Source organism: Fringilla coelebs (assembly GCF_963513975.1).
Source record: "Fringilla coelebs genome assembly, chromosome: 4".
NCBI lineage: Eukaryota > Metazoa > Chordata > Aves > Passeriformes > Fringillidae > Fringilla > Fringilla coelebs.
The window spans coordinates 9,706,432-9,725,339 of NC_140032.1; the positions used below are offsets into that span (position 1 = coordinate 9,706,432).

General features: G+C 38.8%; 1 protein-coding gene across 1 annotated transcript in view; it reads left to right on the forward strand.

The window, feature by feature from the left end:
• Positions 1-14,191, forward strand: part of MSANTD1 (Myb/SANT DNA binding domain containing 1) — a gene marked incomplete at its 3' end in the record, with an annotated part of 33,279 nt that extends 19,088 nt beyond the window's left edge. The window contains exons 3-4 of the mRNA XM_084204613.1: positions 5,037-5,321; positions 13,951-14,191. Of these exons, the coding sequence (XP_084060739.1) occupies positions 5,037-5,321; positions 13,951-14,191 (526 nt within the window). The remainder of the gene's footprint in view (positions 1-5,036; positions 5,322-13,950) is intronic.
• Between the last annotated feature and the right edge of the window lie 4,717 nt (positions 14,192-18,908).

Consider the following 18,908-nt stretch of genomic DNA (forward strand, 5'->3'; position numbering starts at 1 on the left):
CAATAATTTATGGCAGATGCACAACTTAGCATTGTACTTTCGTCATCCTTCTTTTCCTCACCATTGATTGGTTCAAAACCAGTTGCTATTTATTATTTATTTTGAAAGCTTTTCCTAGAAACCCCAGGAGATGGATCTTGTATCCATTCCTTAAGGCAAGTAGTAATATCAAATGCTGCAATAATAATAAAAAAGCAATCCTGCTTTGAGCAAAGTCTAAAAAAATGAAACAAGTTAGAGATTGCTTGCTTTTTGCTGACTAAATAATGATGATTTTCAAAAAAACCAAAACCTCTTTAGAACATAATATTGTGATAGGTTTTTTTAGAAGGTGGATTAATAGGCACAGAGAATAAAGTCTGAAAAAAGGTCAATGGCAGCACAAATGACTCAACAGTTGTCTCAGTCTACTCAGTCTATTTTGGCAGTGGGATCTCAAAGTCCATTAATTTATTATTCTCTTGAATAAGACAAGCAATCACCTTTCAAATTAACTCAGTTGGCATGCTTTGGGTATTTGTCCACTGGAAGTCTGACTTTGATCCCTGAGTTTTTGGAGAGAATTCTCAGTTGCCTCTGCTCTCAGCTGGATTTTAATAGAGCCTCATGAAGCAGCAACAGGTCCAGATAAACTCAGTGTGAATTCATTTTGCAAGCTCTGCTGACTTTCTTGCTTACCTCTGTTTCTTACCTCCTTTTTCCTGCATGGCTTGCTCCCTCAGGCAGTGATGTGCCCAATTGCAAAGCGTTAATGTTTGGTTCATCTTGCTCTCTCATTTCTGGACTATTGCATTCCAGCCTTCCTATTGTCCTGTTTCTTTTAACATCCCCATGTTTCATTAAAACAAACAAAACCCCAATTCTATCTCTGGGAAGCAGCTAAGGTTGCTGTGATGAGTTATGCTAATGACCGAGGGCAGTAAATTAATCTCTGCTTTAGACTCCAGTTTTTCCAGGGTTACATTTACCTCAGTGCAGGCAAAAGCTCTCAGCTGTCTAACTAGATTTTCTGGACTTCTGGCAGTTGTAGAAAAAATATTTAAAAGTCAGTAAATCCTGGAACTCGATATTAGTATTACGAAGGTAGCTATTTGGTTTGTTTTTACCAGAAAGCTAAACCATCAATGCTATTGCAGTCAATGTTCCCCCTATTTACCTCCACCTGCAGCATTTCTACTTCTCTTCCAAAGGACTGACACTCCCTTTCTCCTTATCTTCTCATCTCTTTCCCTGTTTCATCCTTTTTTCTGTGTGTTTGAGCCAGACTCCATACAGGTACATGATTGCTGCTGGTGCTGCTTTTAAGCTAACACAGTTCTCTTGTCTACCTCCTGGTAGTGATCCCTTTTATTCAGCTCAGAGCTATGGTAAGCAGTCAGAAGTGGAATTAGTATCCATTCAATGCATTGAGAGCCAGAGAAATACCTGCATTTATATAACTGCAACTCTACAGCTCTGTGAGCAGACAATAAACAACAGCTCTTCCTTCCAAATTGTCATAGCTTTGTTAGAAAAGGGGGTCTGGGTACACAGCTGAGCTCAAACAGCAGCAAGAAGGGACCAACCTACTCAGGCAAAATATCTACTCCTGGAAACTTCCCATTGAATCATAGAATGGTTCAGGTTGGAAGGGACCTTTAAAGACCATCTCTTTCCAACACCTCCCATGGGCAGGGACACCTTCACTAAACCAGATTGCTCAGAGCCCCATCCAAACTGGCCTTGAACACTGCCAGGATGCAGCATCCACAACTTCCTGGGGCACCCTGTTTCAGTGGCTCACCACTCTGATTAAAATTTCTTCCTTATATCTAGTCTGAATTTACAATAAGTTCTTCGCAGAGCCTTCTCTTCCCCAGGCTGAACAATCCTGTCTCTCTCAGCCTGTCTCTGTGGCAGAGCTGCTCTGAGTATTTTGTAGCCTTCCAGGTGGGGTCTCAGGAGAGCAGAGGTGCAGAATCCCCTCCCTCGACCTGCTGGCCATGCTGCTTTTGCTGCAAACCAGGATAATGGTTGGCTTTGTGGGCTACAGACACATTGCCAGCTCATGTCCAGCCTCTCACTGACCTGCACCCTCAACTCCTTCCCTGTGGGACTGCCCTCAGTCTCTTCATCCCCCAGACTGTAGTTATACCTGGGTTGCCCCCCAAATCAGCACAGGGTGATTTAATGGAAGCAGATGCAGCTAATGAGGCTGAGGGGAGTTGGTGGCTGTACTTCAGCCTTCACTGCCCACATGTCCCAGTCGGGTGTGCCTGCAGCAGAGTTATCAGAAATACCAGCAGGAGGAAAGGACTGAGTCAGGAATCATCTCTGAGACTTTGTGAAGATTGAGGGAGGTCTCTAGGGACCAGAAAAAGGCTGTTGAATCTTCAGAAAGGCAGGAACAGGAATTAAGAGTTCTTCTCTTCAACTCCTTAGGAGATCATTGAGCAAGAAATTTTGGAAGCAATTTCCAGTCACGGAAAGGAGAAGGTGGTGACTGGGAATAGCCAGAACGGATTTACCTGCACTGAATCACATCTGACTGACCTGCTTGCTTTCTTTTTTAAAGGACTAGATTTGTGGATGAGGGTAGAGCAAAGTATTGTCCAGCTCACAGTACAAGCCCTTTTGACACAGTCTCTAAGAACATCCTTGTATCCAAGCTGGGATGTTACACTGCAGGGGAAGGACTACCAGCTGGCTGGAAAACTGTCTGGATCTCTGGGGACAGAGTAGCTGTTAATGGTTTGTATTCTGCCTAGAGACTCATTCCCAGTGGAGGACTGCAGGTGTTTTGTACTGGGACCTGCCCTGTTTAAAATCAACAATCCAAAGGTGAAGGTGGAGTTCACTGGTTTGCAGATGATGCCAAGCTGGTGCTGAAGTCTGCATGGGCAGGACCGACACTCAGAGGGACCTGGGCAGGTCGAGGAATGGGCTGACAGGGACCCCATCAAACTCAACAAGGACAAATGCATGGGATGGCCAAGTGCTGGAACAGGAGGGGATGGCCTGGTGGGGCAGCAGTTCTGCTGGTGGGGACCTGGGTGACATTGGGCTGAGTACAAGCCTGTTCCCAGAGCAGCCAGCAGAGTATCAGCTCTAAGCTTGTCCTGCCTTTTTTGACACAATTTTGCAGTCCTAAGGGCTCAAACCATGTCCCACAAAGTCTTAATGCAGCTGCTGGACTTGGCAGTGGCCTGGCTGAGATGTGGTCACCCCTGGCTTTTGCCACCTCTCCTCTGGGGCTGACTGACCACAGTGAATGCACTCCATAATTGCAACTCAGTTTTAAGCCTCATAGCTCGAACACATTGAGAGTTTCAACACAGGCAAACAAATATGGCATGTAGGCTTGGCTACTAGCTTGTAGTGGCATAATTGATCTGTTTTTCATGCAAATAGCCTCAACAATTGAACTAAAAATAATCAATATTAATTGATGGTTGCTGTCAGGCCTGTGTTTAGCTATTTTCTGTCTGTGCTGCATGGGTATGCATGTATTTGTAGGCTGTGCTCGATATTCTCTGACTATGAAATCGCAGCAGTGGGTTGTGAAATATGTATGAAATTAAAATTTTGAATGCATAGAGGGCATAAAAGTATGGATGGCTGTGAGGCTCTGCTTTGCAGGACTATGATGTGCATTTCTAAATAGCTGGAAAAGCTCATCAGACATTGCAAGGACAAGGAGAAAAGAATCCTTAAATGGCTTTAAAATCTAAGCAAATCTTACTGCCTTCTTTTCTCACTAGTGGATTTCCCCTTACTCTAGGCTGACAGTATTTTAAAAGGAAGAACTTCAAGTTCTCACTTTTAAGTTTGGCACCATTGTTTTCATGTTTACATGTTATTTAATTCTACCCCTTGCAAGACTGGTGTGGGCAGGATGGATTCTGAGAAGGAAAAACCTGAAAGGCTTCAAGAAAAAAAGGGTGGGCCAGGTGTCCAGGAATAGTGGTTTTTGTTGTTGGTTTTTTTTTTTTTTCCTGCAAATGCAAACCTCTAGCTGTGAGAATCAGATTTGGTTCAGCTTTTGGTTAATTTGAATGAAATCTAGTTCATGAAAATGGGGCATTTGTCATCGGTCTTGCCTTTCCTGTTGTGTTCCCTTTCTGCATTTTGATTTAGAGTAACAAGATCCAAACTGGGAGAGGCAAATAAAAAGAAAGTTTGGGACTCTCGTTGGGCTGTGGAATTTCTTTGAGATGTATACTACATCTATATACCTCAGTTATATTTCTCAGTAAAAGAAAATAAAATAACACTGGATAACAACTGGGATAGCAGTGAACTTCTCTGAGGACTAAATAATAAATCTCATAAGATACACGTGAAAGGGTCATGCTTGATAGTCCACTGTAATGTAATGATTTTGTGCATGCTGTTTCTAATGCATTATTAACTGTTTTAGGGGGTTTTTGGTTTTGTTTGTTTGGTTTTTTTTGGCAAATTAATGAAACTCTGTACTTTTCCCTACCCTGATCTTTATTCTGTAACAAATGAACAGATGTGTGTATCTCATGGTTGTTACAAGGATATTTACCAATGCATTTCATGGCTTTTAAGCCATATTAGAAAAAGGATATGCATTATATTTATAGCCACTTGTATTCATTATAGAAAATAAATATTCATTCTTCAAAGCATGAAAGTGCCAGGCTGCCCTCAGTTCAGTAAAGGCTGTGGTGTGTTGCTTAGTCCAGTTGTCAGGGACTGCTGTCAGATTGGTTAGTTGGGTATTCTATAAGGGGAAGAAAATTACTCAACCACCAACACAATCCTGTTTCCATTAGAAGTTGTAATGTTCTTTATCTGTATTGAATTTCCTTTGAGGTTTACATGCAACTTTTTATAACAGGTCAAACCTAGGAAAAGAGCCTGAAAGGCTTCACTGGAAGTTAAAGAAGAAAAGTATTTAATTTTATTCTCATTAAAAGCATTCAGTTTGACTCCTAAATGTGACCAGAACAAATGTTTTGAGATAGATCTGTATGAAAAGTACTTTTTGTAGGAAAACAAGCTTTAATGTTGTGTGCCTTTTCTTACAGGAAATTAAAATGCATGACTGACAGTGAAACTGTGGCACCTGACTGGCCTTACTACAAAACCATTGATAGGATCTTATCCAAAGTGACAGACCACAGCGATGTGAAAATGCATGAAAATCAGCAGCCAGGTCCTTCTACATCACAGACAGAGGCCTCGCAGTCTCCATCAGCCAAGTCTACACCTCTGTATTTGCCATATAACCAGTTTACATATGAAGGAAGGGAAGAATGCTTTGAAGATGAACATTCAGAGAGCTCATCAAGCTTGCTTTCTTACAAGCTGAGGTAGCATCTATTTTCCCCTCTTTTCAGGATTTTGCAGAATGAATCGAATTTGCTGTGTAAAGGGAACACCCTCACACATTTTTCTCTAACAGCTCTTGTATTTTTTCTGTAAATCACAAATGAGATCTGTTCCCCAATCTCAGTCACTTTGCTGAATTAGGGCTTTTTCTTTATTCCTTTATGAAAGACTGGAAGGGAGTAGGAGAACTGGGCAAAAAGTTGTATATTATTGCCAAAACTCAGCATGCATGTCACGGCTCACATCAGGGAGAGTGTTCATAAAAGGAGTACAGGCATGTTCAAGAGAGTCCTGCGGTGCAATCAGAGATATAACATACTGCTTAGATGATTTTTGGCTTGCTCTAGTTCTGCTTTTGATATGACTATGAAATTTCTCTGGCTTCAGTTATTATTAAAATGGTGAAAAGATACAAAAATAAATATTTCTGTGGACACTGAAAAGCTGCTCATGCAGTTTGAAAGTACATTGCATCATTTTAAATACAATTGAGAATGTAATTTTTTTCAAAGTAAATGTTAGTTTGAGATGCAAACATGTGATTCCTTTTTTTTTTTTTTTAATATGATTGGAGTTCCCTGGAAGGCAAGCATTTTAACAAAAGGCAGGGCTGTACTCTTGATACAAATTTCAGACTTTACGGGTCTCATTTTTCATCCAGAGTGGTGTGAAATAAGAGCTGATTACAGTTTTCTGGCAGGAAAAAAGTTGATCCTAGAGATCCTTATCATGAGTGTGTGAGGCTTTAACTGTAACAGTAAAATTACCTGTCAGTCATGCAACTGTAAAGATGTTGAGCTGGAAGAAGAACCAACTGAGCAAGTTCGAATTATTGTTTCCAGACTCACTCTTGGATGAATAAAACTAAGTTAAATTCATTCAATCATTCAAGCAGATAGTCCTTGATTATTTTAAAAAACTTTTTTTTTTTTTTTTTGGCAATGAATATTTGCTAGGGTGCATCACTTTTGAATTATAGCAACCTTTTTGTTCACAAGCAACAATTTTTTTTCATCTCAGTCCGTTGTAAGTAGTTGATATTCCTGATACACAAACTTGCTTGACTTCAGGATTTGCAAACTCCACAGCCATATTTCAGATGCAATAACTTTATTCCCAATTGGATTTACAATAACATTATTTAATATTTAATTAGAAGGTCCCATTTCCACAAACATTATGGAGTTTATTCAGTTGACTACTTGATAACATCAGGCTTTTTCAAGATATTGGATGTTAAGTTTTTTCAGCTTAGGGACAACTCCAGGACAACACAGATTTTGTACCGTAAGAGAGGACAGAGGTCACCACACCAGGCTTCACTACAGAACACAGACATTCCTCACAGAGATCAAGTTAATCAACCCCAACCCCACATGTGTTGTGCCCACAGTTTGCAGGTGGACTCTCAACTCATGTAGGTGCTTTCATTTACAGCTGAAGTGGACTTAAATCAGTCACTAAATTATAAGCTCTGGAAAATTTAGGCTACGATGCATTTTAGCCAGCTTCAGGTTCTGGTTTGTTTATTTATTTGTAATTTTATCCAAGGAAATACCCTAACCTGTTCTAGTAAAAAGTAGTTTAACTTTACTTGGCTAAATTTAGAAAATGCATCTCATTTAAATCTAGCCCCTAGTGGCACAGGCTGGCTTTCAGCTGGCTGCAAGTCTGGGGCAGGCAATGCCACTCAGCCCCTGCAATGCTGCTGTTGCCTGCTAGGAGTGGCTGTACTGGATGGCTCAGGAGGGTCTGGGAGCTGCAGGGAAGGGCAGGGCAGCTCTCAGGATGGCAGGACCTCCATAGCTTTTAGGAGTTCAGCCATGGTCTCACAGTCTCCACTATGAAAGAATTTTGTGCAATAGAATATTGTGCATATTACTTAACAGCAACTTAGTTACACAGTGACAAGTTAAAATACAGTTCCCCTGTTTTAAAAGAAAAGAAGAAGTTGAGCAGCATGAGAGGTCAGTGTAATATTCCAGGTGAGCATCGTGATTGGATTAAAAATTAGAAACCACTTGTGATAATGGGGCACGTGTCTGGAAGGAGAAAAAGTGTTATTCCAGTAGTCCTAGGGGGTTTGAAAAGTTTGTCCAGCTTTGACCTGTTTAATTTAGGCAGATGAATGAAAGCAGAGTAGGGAACCCTTTACTGGCCAGAAGAAAATACATTGCTTGCTAGTGATACCACATGGTTAAAATCACTTAGAGCTGCCATGTTAGACAAAGAAGTTAATTATTTTACTAATGGAAAATTATGAACTGAGGAAGCAATTTATAGCTTAAGCAATTAGTGTCTCATCCTGTATTTGAAAAACACTTTGAAATAGCCAACAAGAGAGAAAAGAATTAGCATAAAAAATTTGGGTCTATCTTGGCTATTTTATCAATGCCTTTGCCTCTGAACAGCCGACAATTGATCCAACAGATTCAAAGAAGAGAACAAAAGACAATTCTGGGAATTGAAAAGAAAAGAATGTTTTAGGTCCTCAATTTCCCTATTTTGAAAAATACACACTCTTGTCTATATGAAAATACAGATGTGTTTTGTAGCTGTATATTTTACAACTTACATTACAGCATTTTTTCTTCAGTAATAAAAATCCTAATGTTATGGCAACAATTGATAGAGAAAAAAACTTTTGAATGGTAGTTCTTTCTAAATAACTTTTAAACTTCTGAAAACTTTTCTGTTATTCCTTTAAACTCTCCAACACAGCTTTAGAGTGTCAGCTTTGTGTTTTTCACAGTATCTTTGAACATAGCAGGAGTCTACTTGGCTATATAAATTATAGCTTAAAAAAAATTCAATTGAATGTTTAGCTTTCATGATAGCAAAGAATGTCAAGTTTTATGCTTCAATCAGTACATACATATTGTCAAGCTAAAAATAGTTGAAACTGGTTTTCTTTGCATTCTGTTTGAAAAACTTTGAGTTCAGGACCTTCTTACAAAACCAAAATTTTGCTGGTTACTGATAATACAATTAATGTGAGATAAAATTAACTTGAATTTTTGTTTCAAGTGTGTAGATGAGGAAAACATTTGGAATCCCTTTAAAGGGGTGCCTGTAATTGCTTAGTATTGTTCTAACGCTGCTCTGACACTGTTATACAATACAAAACATCTGACAGTAATAGAATTATTCTATTATGGTCATAAAATATAATGCAATGTGGTGGAGTCTTGTACTGCAGCTTAAACTTTTAAAATCCAAATTCCTGACACCACTTTTTATCTAATTGAAAACAGTGTTTTTTCACCCTGTGGATTAATTTAGGGTCTTTGTTTTCATAGTAAAATAATGACAGAACATATTTATACGGGCTGTGAATGGAGTTCAGACTTCATGTGTTCTGACATTGTACTGAAAATGTGAAAGAGTTACTTTCACAGATTAAAAGACCAAAATAAAACCACTGTGCTATTTAGTCTGACTTCTTGTTAGACACATTTGAATTTGGTCATTCTGATGTGGAGTCCAGAAATGTTATGGAGAGGTTCTTTCCTCAGCAGGGCACTTCTGCACTCAGGAGCCCCCTGTCTCTGCTGTCCTCCACTTTGTTTCTTTGATTAGTTTCACTCTGGGAAATACTAAATGTCTGGTCTAGACCTGATAAACCCAGAAGATGGAGAATTCATTCTTCCCTTCTTTCTAGTGATAAGCAAACCCTTGTTTAAACCAGTCCCTTGTTTCTAATGTGAATTTCGTGAATGAGACTTTCAGATGTTATTTCTGCTTACCTTTCTTTTCAGTATATTGGAGAACCTTTCAGTATTTTTTTCTTTCTGGCAAGGTGGTTGTGTGCCATGATTGTACTGTCTGGTATTTTTTAATTTTTAAATGTAGATGAATTAATTTGCTACAGAAAGTTTACACAGGAAGAAAAAGTAAGAATTAGTAACATTAACTAGCCAAGATATAGATTAAAAGAAGTGCATTAAAACTTGGTGATGATGCTAATTTGGGAACCAACATATTTGGCAAAGACTTTACTATTTCTAAAATTATGCTATGGCTATTTAAATCTGAATGGGCATCATCTACAAAGAAGTTTGAGCTTTAGGCTATGTGCATTATGTAGTGCATCTTAACTCATTATGCAGACTTGTTATCCTAGCAAGGTGCTTTGCCCAGGCTCCAAGCCATTTGTGGTTCTTTTCTGTGCCTTACTTCAAGGATGAGTCTCATTAATCCCTGAATGCATTTGAATGATTGAATGAGCCTAGTTTACCAGAAGATCCAGGTTGCCTCATCCTCAGTCCTTATGCTCTGAATATCTTTATATATAATCTCTAATATTAATATTGATTATATGCAGACAATTGTTAATTCTTTTACTAAAGACATGGATTATGGAGGTCTGCTCAGATTTATATGGAGCTAAAAAACCCCAAACCAGTGAGAAACAGGTTTTAGGTGTTAAAAGCCATAAATTCAAAAAAATGATGGTACTGCAGACCTGTTTGCCATGAAGTAGTCAGAAAGGAGGAATTGTTGTTAGGGTTTTGTGAAGATAATACATTTTGATAAACAGAGAACTCTTAGTATTCAACTCCTGCTTCATTAATTATTCACACATGTCCCTGAAACAAGCTGTATTGGATAAGTGTAAGCAATCAGTCAAGGAAATTTTAATTGAACAATGAATTAAATTGGTATTAGGTAGGCAGACAGCAAATGCATTTGAGACTTGCCTAATATGTTGCCTGATTGTATCTGGAGGTTTTGCTTTGTTCCCCCTCATGTCCATTACACACGGTCATTTCTGCTCAGTCTCCTAGGTGAGATGGAACAATTTCTTTTTTCTTTGGAAGGTTTCTTCTTCTTCTTTCCAAGGAAAGTTTGCTTCCATGGAATGCTGTCTGTCTGTTTTAGAGCATAGCAGGGAAATAGCTTTGTGAGGCTCTGTTTGGAATATGGTCTCAGTGCCAGAGCCCTTCCAGAGGTCAGAGGAATACCAATGCCAATCTCTTGTATACTCTGCTGTAGGCACTGGAAGCCCAGCAGAAGAGTACCAGCAGATTGTACTTTAGGTCTTTACTTGCCCAGACCCTTCTTTCCTGACATTTCCCTCAAAATCTACCTTCAGAGACCAGGCTTGGCAAAGAGGGAGGTGCTCCTTCAGCAGTTGTGGATGCTGTCAGGATCTGCTGCACCCCTGTTGTTGCAGAGGTGTTGGCTGCACAGGAACACACCATGGAGAACAGGCAACAGGAACTGGTTGATGCCACAGCCATCTTCAGTAGATCCCTGTTCTTGTGCCCATACACTGGCAAAGGAGACATGCTCCTAGCTCGAACTGTTTGAGGATACTGGTGCTGCTTGGGTTACTTGGTGCTGAACCCATATTCCTGCTTGTCTCTTGAACTTGTTGTAAAAAATTACTGACAGAAAGGGGTCTCTGACATGCTGCCCAGGACACCTAGAACTTCTCTAGAAAGGTGGCTCAGAATCTGAAGAAACACTTCAGTATTCAAATAATTCATCACTGGATGAGCATCACTGGACATTTTACATTGTTTCATGTTGCAAGTGCTCTTTGCTTGTAAATTAGATTCTTTAGAGCCTTCCTTTGTAGGACCCTTCTCAAGAACTCCCTTTCAGAAGCAATTCTGTAGAGGAGAGGACTGTAAGTGCCAATTCCTTACTGTGAACATGTGAGTGACCACAGAACCCTTTCAGTATCAGTCAGTGGAGAGAAATGGAGATTTGGACCATCACCAAAGCTTGGGCTTTCTGAAAATTTCTGAAATAAGTTTTTTTTTTCAATGAAGGCGAATTACCAAGTTATGTTTGTTATTATACACAAATGTAGGGAGTACTCGGGAGACCTTGAAGAATCCTGGGGTCATTGCTTTTGGGAGCACTTCTCTGTGCTAAAACACAGTTCTGAGCTAGCACTCTTTAGTGAGTATTTTTTAGTTATTAGCAGACTGCAGATACTGCTGACATAGTAAAAATTTGCTGCTCCTTTCTCTCTAGAGCTGTGCAAGGCACTTACTTTCTTGGATGTATGGTTTCATGTCTTATAGTTCTTTGATGGATTTAACTGAAAACCAGGTAAAATCCCTTACAGACTCTAGGAAAACACTTCAAAGATTCTTTTCTCTTAAAAATAAGGCTTATTTTAGATATTTCAGTCTAAATAATTTCATATTGGTTTTTTTAATGTTGTTTTTTTTTTTTTTTTTTTTTGTGGGTTTTGTTGTTGTTGTTCTTGTCTCAGTTGAAGTTGAAATCCAAATGGTGGGTACTGTTTCCAAGAAAGACACACAATGCTCAGTGCATCTCAGTACCATTGACAAGCTCAGATTTTCTCTCTCATTCCTTGTTAAGGACCATTCTCACCAGTGCTTATGTTGACAACACACAAGCCCTCTTGTGGAGTGAGTTCGTACTGGTTTCAAGACAAGAGGTTTTACCACAGCTGCTTTCTAACACTGTATGGTGCAGAGAACAGAGATTCATCAAGTTTCCAACATTTAAATCCTCTGTGAAGACAAGTTTAAATTCAAAAGGTGACTTTGGCTAAAATAATATCACCATTTCAGAAAGTTTCTTGCAAGCATTCTTTGTGAATGTGACTGCAGTGATGGGAACCTTGGAATTACAGATTCAGTGCTGTCCTTAGACTGCTGTGGATCTTTTCCACTTGCTTCACCTCTTTGAGAACCACATTAAAATAATTCTGGCCCTTACAGTTAAGGGTGACAAACAGAATTTAGTCAGCCAAGACCCATTCTCACAGGATTGTGAGACTGATAATTTCAGTGATCAGCAGCAAGCTTGACCCACAGTTTGAGCAGAGCAGAATGTATTTATTTTATTCACATTTATTTGATGCCCCAAATCAAATATGGTATATAGAACCTGCAAAGCTGAGTTTATTGTGTACCTTCCAAAGTAGATAGTATCTCACCCTTTTTGGGTCACTGCAGTCTTAAATGTCAAGGGGCTTGTCTTTTTCTTATATTTGCATTAAGCCTTTCAGGTGCTAAGGATTGTTTATCTCGCCTGCTGACAGATATGAATGTCACAGTGGCTGCTGCACAAAGCCTGTCAAGTAGGATAAGAACATGAATCAAATTATGATACAAATCTGTCACAGCTGAGTGACCTCACCCCCACTACCCTTCTTCACGTTAATAAAAACACATTTCTCAAGAGTTCAAGTTATCCTTATTCAAGGATGTCTTAAAATCTGCAGCATGTTGACATGGCATTCTAGTCACAACTGTACTATCTCATTATTGCTTTTCACCTAGAAAGGATACTGCATTTGGCAGAACATGACTGAGATTGCTGTTTGTGTCAAGGGACTTCAAGACACATCATCAAATATCTTTGATGTTGGGGACTCCGGTCTGGAGTTACAAAAAGTGTAAATGAAGACATGGTCTCTCACTTAAAGTTAGGAAAGGAGTTATCCAGCTCTAACTGGAGGTTTCTCAGATGTGTACACTTACACATATGCCTTCCACTTGCCTTTCTTCTGCTTTCACACTTCAGCATGGTTCCTTCTTAGGCTGCAGGTTAAGAGACACAGATCTCTGTGTGTGCCCTCACTTGTATGCCACATGGGCTGGTTTTGACTGTGTGGCTCTGTCACCCCAAGTTAGAGCAGCCATGTGGCCTTTACACTTGAGAGCACCTTTATTGCCATGTTTATCTCTTCCAAAACAGAAACCCAGCATGATAAAGCATAGAGGAAATTCTTAAAATGTTCCCCAAATTCCACATGGCAGCTCTGCATATTTCACACGAGGATGTCCATTGCCCTTCTCTGGACACACTCCAGCCCCTCAATGTTTTTCTTGTTGTGAGGGGCCCAAAAATGGACTCAGGGCTGGAGGTGTGGCTCACCTGTGCTGAGTACAGGGTGACAGTCACTGCCCTGGCCCTGCTGGCCATGCTATTGCTGATCCAGGCCAGGTGCCATTGGCCTTCTTGGCCACCTGGGCACACCTGGCCCATGGTCAGCCACTGTCAGCCAGAACCCCCAGGTATTTTTCTGTCTTTTCAGGCTTTTATGTTGTTTGTCATGTTTTGTGGTGGAATATAAAAAAAAGAGTGGTCATTGCCAGTGCTGTGTCTTGGCACAGAGGCAAATTCTGAGACTCGTATTCTGGAGTGGGACCAGCCTTACTGATGCAATGCTGTGAGACACTACCTCATGTAACCATGCAGCACTTTCTCTGGATTGGGATGGTTATTGCAGCTTTAAAATTGGACTTTCAATGGCCACATAAGCCAAATGTCTCTCCCAGTACAGCGTATAAATTGAATGTGTAAGAGATGTCAAGATAAAAAAACAAAACAAAAAAAAGCCTGGTATTCTCCAGGGAAATATCTTATTGAAAACAATGAGATGTAAAAATCTATTTTTTTTCTTCTTCTTCTTTTTTTTTTTTTTCAATCTGTAACACTATTCAATTATACATTAAATACTTATGTTTTGGCACAAACCTGGAGGGAATTTATTGGAGAACACAGGGGTTTAAAAATATGACTAGGTTGTAGCTTAGCCAAGAATATGCTATCGAATTTTGGGTTCTTTCTTTTTATAAATATGACTCTAATTTCTAACAAATATTCACATTTCAGAGCTGAAGAAAGACCAGTTAAGAAAAGAAAAATGCAAAACTGCAGTTTCCAAAAGAAGAAGCTAAAATTAATGGAAGCCATGTTGGAAGAACAAAAGAAGTTGAGTAGAGCTATGGAAGAAACCTGTAGAGAAGTGCGCAGGATCCTGGATCAGCAGAACATCATTCAAGTTCAAAGCTTACAGTTACAGGAGAGAATGATGAATCTACTGGAGAAAATGATCTCCAAGTCTAATGTGTAGTTTCCTTTGTGAATGCCTCTGAGATTACTATTGCTATTATAGATAACCATTTATTGCACACCATATGTGTGTCTGTTGCCCTATTCCCAGGTTTTCCATGGAAATTAAAACCCTAGTGTAATCCTAGTTCAGCAAAGAAAACATAATGCAGGGTGAGAGCTATCCAGTATGATAAAATTAGTGCAATATATGCCTAAGTTGAATTATTTTTATACAGAAAGATTAAGGGATAAATAGCTCGGGGAACTGAAGTACTATTTATGCCTAAGTCAGGTATTGTTTTGCAAACAGTGGTGTTGTATATTGCTTCACATCAAGGACTGCAGCTTAATCTGTTTTAGGAGAATGAAATAGTGCATTTCTAAACATGGTTATTGCACCTTGACTTTGCTGATGATTAAACCCTGTTTTGAAACATATGCCTGATAGTATAAGTGACCTATGGTTCTTGTGAAGAGCTAGTTGGGACCATGAGATACATAATTTTAAACTCCATGCCTGATATGAATAGTACTCTAAAGTATGAGGGTAAAAATAGTCTATTCAAATACATTTTTTGATATAAAAACAAACGCCCCAAACCACCTTCCTATATACTGAATACTAAAATGTATAGAAGATACTTGAAGTTGCTTTTGATATTAAACATTTAAATTTTTTTCATTATTAACTGGAATCTGTTGACTTAAGAACCAGCAATGAAAGCTTTCATTTATTCTCTATCACAAAAAAAAGTATTGTACTGTGTGTATATACATATATATAATGTCTACCAAATGAAATAAAGAAAAAGAAGAAACTTACTGCTTATTGCTGGGCAGATGGTGTGCATTGGGGCAGGAAAGGGTACTGGGAATGGTGAGCACAGTGAGAGGTTCACAGTCGCTGATGGCAGGGTGCAGCTCCGCGGTGCTGATGCCCAGATGGACAGGGATGCACCACACGAGGGAGCCGCAGGCACGGAGGATGGTACCCAGGGAGCTGAGATGCAGCACCAGCTCGGGATGGCTCCTCCATGAAACGTGACATTTAAATAATCTTTCACTTAAATTCGAAACTTGGCCGGCAGAATTTCCTATGTGCCTTTTCCTTTTGTGTTCTCCCTAAAAAAACCATATTTCTCCCTGTTTTACTGTATAGGCAAGAGCCTATACAAAGGTTGGATTCCAATATAGAATCTAAAGAATTAGTACAAGTAACTCAGGCCATTTTCCATTCTTGCTCCTGAATAATGTCCCCTCTTAAAACTTTGTCTTTGAAGGTGTTTGCATTCTCCTATATAACAATGTTTTGTTGCCTAAAGGTGAGCTAAAATATTTTAAATTCCTGACACAACAAATTAATCTCTAATTATGCTTGCTGAACAAGATGAAGGTTATACTCACCAAGCAAATTATTAATATGTGGAAATATTTCTTAGAAAGACCTCCAGGTATGAAGATTAAAAGTTATTATATATCTAAATGTGGCCCATTCCTTCTGATTTTAATTAATGATAACAGAATAAGGCAAATGTAGTAGAAGACTGAACTTGGAGAAAATGGTGGCTGCTGAAATATAAACAAAGTAACTGTCCCTCACCCCACCTTTACAACAGTGATTGTATGATTGGAAAAATGCCAAGTTTCTTTTCTGATTCTGCAAAGATAGTTTTACACATTTTAAATGTAGATCTGTCATGCATTCAGGTAGGATACATGTTCAGTGCCTCCTGACACATTAACTTGTTTACAGCAAGATATAAAGAAATTCTCCCCTGACTCCCCAGGAATTAATAGTATTTACTCTTCCTATCTACTTAAATCATATAGCAATTAAATCTAATTAATGAGCAGTAACAATGGCAGCACAGCTGAACCTTGTACTGCAGAGTAGGTAGCCCCCCTCCTTCCCTGTTATTACATCTCCAAATCTGTAGAAACACAAGAATGGGGAAGATCTTATTCTTTGCCTGCTACCACAAGGAATCATGTCATGTAATCCCTTTTGTAAATGTGTGAACCTGTATCTTAAAATGAGTTAGGTGTTTTGTCTCCAGAATTACATGAAGACCTGCATTACAGACAGGTAAATGCAGTTTATAAAATTGCTTCTAGGATTATTCCTGATTAATTGATACAATTTTTTTTCTTGTATCAATGCTGATTTTGTTTTTTTATATAGCATTTACTCTTGAGAGGTAGAGGTCATGCCCCTTGCAACCCTTCTTCTGATGGATAATACTCTTTCATAAGGTAGGATTTTGATGACTGTTTTGCTAATTTTGCTCTTTTGAGTTCATCCATTTTAAAGGTGAGTGCCCAGAATGACACACAGCATTCCAGATAAGACTCCAAACATTGTCTTACATAACTGCTGTAAAGGAAATGGTGCTTTCTAGTGGTTCTGAGATTTTTTTTCTATATAAGACATCACTTTTAGTAGCTATGTTTAGAAGTTCAAGTTTTAAATCATCATCTCTTTAACAAAAGGCTTTTCTCTCATCCATGCAGATTACCTGTGTACTAGCCTAGAGAGTAAACACAGCAAAGCATTAGACAAATATTACAAGTTTCATGTACGACAGAACTTTTCTAATGCTTTTTTGACAAGTTGAAAATTCCCCACCTACCCATAGTTTCCTTCTGCTGCTGTTTCTTTTGTTTCTGTAGGGACTGAAGGTTTACTTGAAAAAGTAGGTTGAGTGTTTTTTGAGGGGATTTCTTTTTTTGTTAAAGGTAGTCGCAGCCTTTTCATCTGTATGGGACAGTTAGCTGCAGGTACAGATATTTGAATGCTTGTGATATTCAGACATATTATAACTTGAAAGACCTGCCTAGAATTAAAGTTCTTGGTACAATTCCTGGTTTTGCAAAACAGAGACAGACACTGCTTCTGTGTCTGTATGAATAAGGAGCTGAGTATAATAAGTATTCAAGGGGAGCACATGAGGAGTTACCCAATTTTATCATTTTAACTATGACATTAAAGGAACTCCCTCATGGCTTCTAGAAGTGTGATCAACAAAGAAACTGTAGCATAGGAAAACAAATTTCTTATTTTCAGGGCAGTAACGGGGTCAACTCAGTTTGATATCACTTTCACCAAATGAAGTGCTTGTATTACATGTACACACACAGATGGTGAAAATGGAAAAAATTAAATAGGGGAGGAAATACATTGCCTGGAGGCAGGTGACTTTGTAAGTGATGTGACAATAAAGGAAAAGGAACCTGAGGAGGCAGATGAGAAAATGAGACATTGAGAAACATGCAAGCAATTGAGAAGCAGATTTTGATGAAAGGTGGGAAAAAATATGTTGGACAAAAGGGCAATGTAAATGTCTCCAAAAAACCCAGAGAGGGATAAGGGAACACAACACTTTAGAAAGTGAAAATGAAAGAAAAAACATAAAGCCAAAGGAGAAAACTTTGAGCATGAAAAGCTAATGCTAGGGAATTCTGTATATTTTGAATAGAGAGCCCCTACAGGTTACTTAAACTAGTTACAAATAATGTACAGCAAGGAATGACAGTTTTTCCCACCAGAGAAAAATAAGTTTCTGAACAAACATTTGGAATCAAGGATATTTTTCACAGAGGGGAGAGGTTAAGTAATTTGTAGGAGGATCCTGTAATAATTAAGCAACATTTTCTCATGCAGGTGTTAAAAATTTGCTGGGTAAAAATCTTTGTAAATTTTTAAAAATTTATTTTTACTCCTTAACTTCAAACTGGAGAAGCATTTTAAGACTTCAGTTTATTTCAGACCCTGCCAAGTTTAACTGTTATGCACCAGACCAGGAGTTTATGGACGGGGAATGTCTTTTATCATATTCTCCATAAACTGCTCTCTCTTGAAAAGAAAAAAAAAAAATAGAACAAAAAGATGTATACAGGATTTTTTTTTTCATAGACAGCCTGCCTGAATCTGTGTAGGCAAAGAGTTTACAACACTGTAGACTTATCCCAAGCTGACAGCCTGGTTCTGTGAACACTCAAAGGGATTAAAATGGTTCTAAAGTCAATGTGACTACCCAAATGAATAAATATATTGAAATCTTTATGTATATGTTTGCAAGATCAGTTCCTATGCTGATAATGTAATGTGAAAGACAAATTTAAAAAAGAAATTTAGGAACATTTGGTGGTGTTATGTCAGCAAGTAAATACTAACCATCTGGTCTCTAGATTGCTAATCTATTTCCCCTGATTTTATGGTAGCATGCTTCCTGTGTCTGCAAGCTTGAGACTACATCATTAAACTTTTGTGTTGATCTTTTTTAGTGTTTTAACAGAAACATTTGAAATACTTTGCCATTTTGGGTGTAAATTTTTCTTCCTATGCATATTTTTTCTGGCTGGAATTTTTTCATTCTGTTACAGCTTATTTTAAGGTATTTATTGAACCACATTTCTAATAAGGATGAATAATTTCAGGTATGTTCTTTAAAAAGCAGACCAGTCATCCACAGTGAATGACATCCAGTTATGTAGGGATGACTAATTACTACTGGTGATTAGGCTGTAAGATCTCAGTTTGATCCTAGTACCACATAGGTTGGACCAGGGTCCCTTCAAACTGGTACTTTCTTGGCTTCTTTGCTGCAGCAGCAACACCTGGGTCACTCATACTGAGCTTGCTGTCTACCAGGACCCTCGGGTCCCTTACCACAGAGCTGGTACCCAGCCAGACAGATCCCCACCTGTGCTGCACTCCTGGATTCTATTTTTCCAGG